This window comes from Morus notabilis, unplaced genomic scaffold (assembly GCF_000414095.1).
Source record: "Morus notabilis unplaced genomic scaffold, ASM41409v2 Scaffold848, whole genome shotgun sequence".
Lineage (NCBI taxonomy): Eukaryota > Viridiplantae > Streptophyta > Magnoliopsida > Rosales > Moraceae > Morus > Morus notabilis.
In genome coordinates this window covers 202,965-209,195 of record NW_010367943.1, presented here as the reverse complement: position 1 = coordinate 209,195, position 6,231 = coordinate 202,965, and the positions used below count along the sequence as shown (strand labels likewise).

The 6,231-nt window shown below is 37.3% G+C and overlaps 1 protein-coding gene across 2 annotated transcripts; it reads left to right on the top strand.

The window, feature by feature from the left end:
- The first annotated feature begins 287 nt into the window (after positions 1–287).
- On the top strand, positions 288–4,057 carry LOC21402776 (probable xyloglucan glycosyltransferase 5). 2 transcript variants are annotated; one of them, XR_002903608.1, is made up of 6 exons: positions 288–1,478; positions 1,827–2,135; positions 2,221–2,511; positions 2,742–2,855; positions 2,949–3,768; positions 3,885–4,057. XR_002903608.1 is itself a non-coding variant. In XM_010113818.2 (5 exons), exons 1-5 carry the CDS (start codon positions 750–752, stop codon positions 3,591–3,593), a joined length of 2,088 nt encoding a protein of 695 aa, XP_010112120.1. In that variant the 5' UTR covers positions 288–749; the 3' UTR covers positions 3,594–4,057. The 2 variants fall into 2 exon arrangements, 1 of the variants encoding a protein (XP_010112120.1); XM_010113818.2 differs by having other exon boundaries at positions 2,949–4,057.
- The last annotated feature ends 2,174 nt before the right edge of the window (positions 4,058–6,231 follow it).

Genomic DNA, 6,231 nt, shown 5'->3' with positions numbered 1-6,231 from the left:
TGTGTTTTTTTTTTTTACATTTAGAATTGACGGCGTATGCCTTCCTGTTTACTCTTCAACGGCTCAATTCTGTCTCTCTCTCTCTCTAATCCACACTCCTCCTTTTTGACTTTATTTTTTCACAGTTTGGTCTCTCAACCCAAAACTCACTCAAGAGAAGTTTACTTCTAGTCAACTGATCCTCCCTGGTCTCGTACTATTTTTTTCTCTCAGGTGATATCTCTGCTTGTGGAACTTTTTTTACTTGAGACGTAGCATTTTTGTTATCATTATTTTAATCTTTTGTTATTTAAGGCAGATTCTATGTGCTGAGTCAAGTTATATATTCACTTGGTTGTGTGAGCTTCTTTGGGAACACTTGAAGAATAATAATACCCCACACGCAACAAGTAAGGGTCTTGCAGCTTGAGATACCTTTCCCCATAATGTGGCTTTTCCTTTGCTGTTCTGGCTCTTTTTGAGAGTTTCTTAGAGCCTACATTTTAATACACTCTTTGTTGCTTCTTTTCACGCCTGCATTTTGTTGTTGTGTAGAGTCAGAGAGAGAGAGAGAGAGCCTTGAAATGGGTTCTGGATTCTCTTAGTTTTGATTGAGAAATAGGGGAATTCAGTTCTTTTTGGGTGTTTTCTGAATTGGGTTTTGCTCAGTTTTCCATTTTCAGATCTGGGTTCTTGAAGAAAAAGAAAAAGGAAAAGAAAAAATTGGGGATTTTGGGTTTGTGTTTGCTGCTAGGTTTGTGTTTGAGAAAATGGCTCCGAGACTGGATTTTTCCAATCTGTGGGCAAAGGATAGTATCCGGAAGGGGACACCTGTGGTGGTGACAATGGAGAATCCAAACATTTCCGTTGTGGAGATTGATGGTCCAGATGCTGCATTTAGGCCTGTGGAGAAGAGCAGAGGAAAGAATGCAAAGCAAGTGACTTGGGTCTTGCTTCTCAAGGCTCACCGAGCTGTCGGTGGCCTCGCTTGGCTGGCTACAGTTATCTGGGCGTTGCTTGGTGCCATTAAGAAGAGATTAGTTCATAGGCAAGGAGTGGATGTGGATACTGAGAAGTTGGGAAAGGGAAAGCTGCTATTTAGAGTCATTAAAGTGTTCTTGGCGACTTCCTTGGCAATTCTGGCCTTTGAGGTGGTTGCATACTTCAAAGGTTGGCATTATTTTCGGAATCCAAATTTGCATATTCCACGAACTTCTGAATTGCAAGGGTGGCTCCACATGGTCTATGTTGCCTGGTTAACGTTCCGGGCTGAGTACATTGCACCCACTATTCAAGCTCTCTCGACTTTTTGCGTCGTCCTGTTCCTAATCCAATCGGCTGATCGTATGATACTTTGCTTAGGTTGCTTGTGGATAAAGTACAAGAAAATTAAGCCAAGAGTTAAGGGGGATCCTTTCGAAATGAGTGATGTTGAGAAATCTGCAGGCTATGAGTATCCAATGGTTCTTGTTCAAATCCCAATGTGCAATGAGAGAGAGGTAACTTATGTTGAGCTTTATTTTCCCATTTTATGCTCTAATTTCTTTGGTCCATTAAATGAATTTGGTTTTATATTGGTCTATTTGTTTCTAGCTAGAGGCAAACTCGTGAAGAGGGACTTTTCGCAATGAAAGATTAATTAACTATCTAAGTCATTATTGAGACCTTTTTATCGTATTTTAGATCTGTTATTTAGCCATAATAGTGGAATATTATAACGAATATTATGTCATTAGTGATGGAGACATCCAAAGGAAGTATTATTAGTCAATGGAAATTAGCAACAGCATTTGCTTTTGTAGACTTTCATGAAATTCACTACTTTTTCTTGCACTGGCCTGATGTAGGTGTATGAACAGTCAATGTCTGCTGTCTGCCAAATCGATTGGCCGAAGAACCGTTTACTGATTCAAGTTCTTGATGATTCCAGTGATGAGAGCATCCAATGCTTAATTCAGGCCGAGGTTGCCAAGTGGAGCCAAAAGGGTATCAACATAAGATATCGGCATCGAGAAGTTAGAACCGGTTACAAAGCTGGGAACCTTAAGTCGGCAATGAACTGTGATTATATTAAGGACTGCGAATTTGTAGCAATTTTCGATGCAGATTTCCAGCCAAATCCAGATTTTCTTAAGCAAACCGTGCCACACTTCAAGGTGGACGATTGTAATTTTTAGTTTGATATTCAAGAATTTTTTCGTTTATTGTTACTATTTTTAAAATTCTTACCTTGTGTTACAGGACAAACCCGAACTAGGTCTTGTTCAGGCTAGATGGGCCTTTGTGAACAAGGATGAGAACTTGCTAACGCGTCTCCAAAACATTAATTTATGCTTCCACTTTGAGGTGGAACAGCAGGTTAATGGGGTGTTCCTTAACTTCTTTGGTTTCAATGGAACTGCTGGTGTTTGGAGAATTAAAGCGCTCGAAGAGTCTGGAGGGTGGCTTGAAAGGACTACTGTGGAAGATATGGACATTGCAGTCAGGGCCCATCTCAATGGTTGGAAATTCATCTTCCTCAATGATGTCAAGGTAATATTAAATGATTCTTGTTCCTCCCATTTAATCTTTATCCTATATTTCAAGTGCCATTTACCGAATATAACATCATATTCAGAAATCAAGTAGTTTTAAACCTATTAACAGTTTATGGAAAACTGGTGGCTGCGTGCTCTTGATGCCGAGTAAAGAGACGCTGATTTAGTAGTTTTTTCCCCTTTTCGTATTTTTGTGACAGTATTTATTTGAGATTGATTTTTCAGGTACTTTGCGAAGTTCCCGAGTCATACGAAGCTTACAGGAAACAGCAACACCGCTGGCATTCTGGTCCTATGCAACTCTTTAGATTATGTCTTCCTGCAATTTTAACTTCAAAGGTACTGCCAGCACTTAATTAGTTAATTTCCTTGGTTCTCAGCTGTTGTATACAACATGGACTTGAAATACTTGAATTCCTCTTAATTATGCAGATATCAGCATTGAAGAAGGCAAACATGATTTTACTATTCTTTTTATTAAGGAAACTCATCCTTCCTTTCTATTCTTTCACATTGTTCTGCATAATTCTTCCGCTAACCATGTTTGTCCCGGAAGCCGAGCTTCCTGTGTGGGTCATATGTTATGTGCCTGTTTTCATGTCATTCCTCAACATTCTTCCGGCTCCTAAATCCTTCCCTTTCATCGTTCCTTACCTCCTGTTCGAAAATACCATGTCTGTCACCAAATTCAATGCAATGATCTCTGGATTGTTCCAGTTGGGTAGCTCTTACGAGTGGACGGTTACAAAGAAGACCGGTAGGTCATCAGAATCCGACTTACTGGCTGCTGCTGAGCGAGAATCAAAGACAATGAATCAGTTGCAGATCCACAGAGGAGCTTCTGAGAGCGAGCTTTTGGAGTTGAACCGACTTATGGAACAGAAAGAAGTGGCTTCAGTGCCTGTTAAGAAAGTTAACAAGATATACAAGAAAGAACTTGCTTTGGCATTCCTTTTGCTCACAGCTTCTGTTAGGAGCCTCCTATCTGCACAAGGTGTCCATTTCTACTTCCTTCTTTTCCAAGGAATCACCTTTCTCCTTGTGGGTCTTGATCTAATTGGTGAACAAATGAGCTAAGAATGCATGGGAAGCCAAAGAGAGCTAAGAATGCATGGGAAGCCAAAGAAAAGGAAATCCCCATTATTTGTGGGAAATCACAGTGAAGGAATAACCTGTGATTCAGTTACCCAACAAACTAGTTTGTTATCCATATTTTATTTGATGGAAACTTGCTCATTTTGACAAGCCATAGGTATTAAATTTCTTCCTTTTGCTAGGTTGAGACAGAATTTCTTGTTCTCGTTTTTCCACTTCATATTCATTGTAGCTATATATTGATTCTTCCTTGGGTGTGATTTGGTGTCTCAGATCCAAGCCATATTTGTATTGTAGCATTGAAGCAGCCTGAGTGAAGTCTAAGAAGGTTGATATTTCCCGCTGCTTTTTTTGGTTCATAGGTTCCATTTGTCTCTACTTGTCTTGTGTTACCTTCCATATACAACAAATAAGCTCTCTCAAATGCCTTGTTTCTCTTTCTTTTCTTTCATTTGGCACCTTGTAAAATAATTGTACCAGTGCACTGCATAATATTAACTGTCTCAGTTGTTTTTCTTTTACATTTTTGCCAAAAAAGTCAAATAAAATGGTACCTCAAGCTTTGCTTCTTTGGATAAATATCAAAGTGTCGGCAGGCAAAAATAGAGAAACAAAACTCATGTTTCATGGCATTTTGCGATGACTGAGGTTTGTTTGGTTTCATTTGACTTTTCTCTCTTTAGTGAGGGCCTCTAGATTGCAGGGCAAGAGATCTTTGTGGGCATATGCCGATTCTCTACTCTAACTTTGCATTATTTTTGTTGTATTTTGTTTGTTTTTCTGTTTTCTTTTTTTCCTTTTTATATTGGCACACGTATTTTTTCCCCTTATGACAATTCTTACTCATTTGGTATTGCAAACTAAAGGGGCCAGAGATCTTTTGTGGGCATATTCTGATTCTGGCTTTCTGAGATCGTACCAATTGTTTTGGAAGTATAATTAAGGACAAACACCAATTTTTAACTTGAGTACCCAAATATGGTCCACTACATTTAAGTTTTTGGATTGGACTGGTTTCTTGTTGGTTTGAGGGGCCAACTGTTTTGGTACGTTTGGTTTTGGGTCCTCATTTATTTGAACCAGCAAAAGTTGGATACTATCCAAGTGGGAGTTAAGGGTAGGGTAGGATAGTACTCAAATTGGTGGTAACGCTCAATTATAAGTCCCAATTAATTAATGTTGGTGCTAGATTGTTGTACGGTTGGGACATCACCATTCACATTTGAGTAAATTGCACTGTTGCAATCCAAACTGTTTGGTTTTTTTTTTTTTTTTTTTTTTTTTTTTTTTTTTGTGTGTAACGGTTCTAAAATTTTTAATTATGTTTACTCAAATTGGTGGTAACGCTCAATTATAAGTCCCAATTAATTAATGTTGGTGCTAGATTGTTGTACGGTTGGGACATCACCATTCACATTTGAGTAAATTGCACTGTTGCAATCCAAACTGTTTGGTTTTTTTTTTTTTTTTTTCTTTTCTTTCTTTTTGTGTGTAACGGATCTAAAATTTTTAATTATGTTAAAATGCACTAAAAAGTGTAAAATCATATGCAATTGACATTTAATAGTTGATGATGTGAGCAAATTGACAGTTTGATACATGAGATTTGCACTTTGAAAAATAACAATCTTTATCTTTTATACGTCTTAAACTATCAATTTAACAAGGATCGTTAACAATTGGACTTCAGTGACTATTAATTTTAAAGTTTAGGTACAATTTATTAAATTAAAAGTTCGAGATCTATTATCTAAAAGATATATAGTTTTTGGTGGAGTATTGCACTTTAGGCTTTACGTGCACATGGAACTTTTTTTTTATGAGAGCTTGTATTGATTAACAACTTAAATGTGCTACCGCATAATGTTCAACACAATTGTCAAATGTCAATCCTTATGGGGTTTTTTTTTTTTTTTTTTTTTTTTTTTCTAGAGTGGGTAATATGTTCAATTAATCATCTTTAACTGAATTGGACCTTAAGGAGGCTCAAAGAGAAAAGAGATAACCATACAAAAGACTGCGCAATAACGGATTATGATCGCTATGCTGGATAAAGGATGTGAAAAAGGCTAGGATAGTTGAATAGTTCGCTCCATTATTTAGGAATTTAATCAAGAGTTGGAGCGATAAGTGCTTTAGTTATGAGCCCAAGAAGACTTAGATCCCCCTTCCAACTAGGAAATATTGTATACCACCGGACGACTGCTTTCCAAGTTTTTCACATCTTGACGAAAGGAGTTTCCGTCTTAAAAGTGGCAATATTCACTTATAGTGTGTACAAGGGACTAATGGTGGATAGGTGAAAACTGTGTTTGTGAATAAGTAAAAAATAGGTTTAACCCTTCACCATTATACAAGGTAGAACTAGTTTATTCTTTTTATAGACGCTAAGTAGGTGCGTAGAACTAGTTAATTCTTTTTATAGACGCTAAGTAGGTGCGTGAGGACACCAATAATTTACTTTTTTTTAACTAGAAAAAAAAAAGAAAATATTGTATTTTTCTTTTTTCTTTTGGGAATTCTATTGTGGAGATCCCAAAAATTTCCCATATTTGCGCTTAATTAAAAATAGAGCTAGTCGGATACATCTCGTATGCGCAACCTTGGATGCAAAAAACAA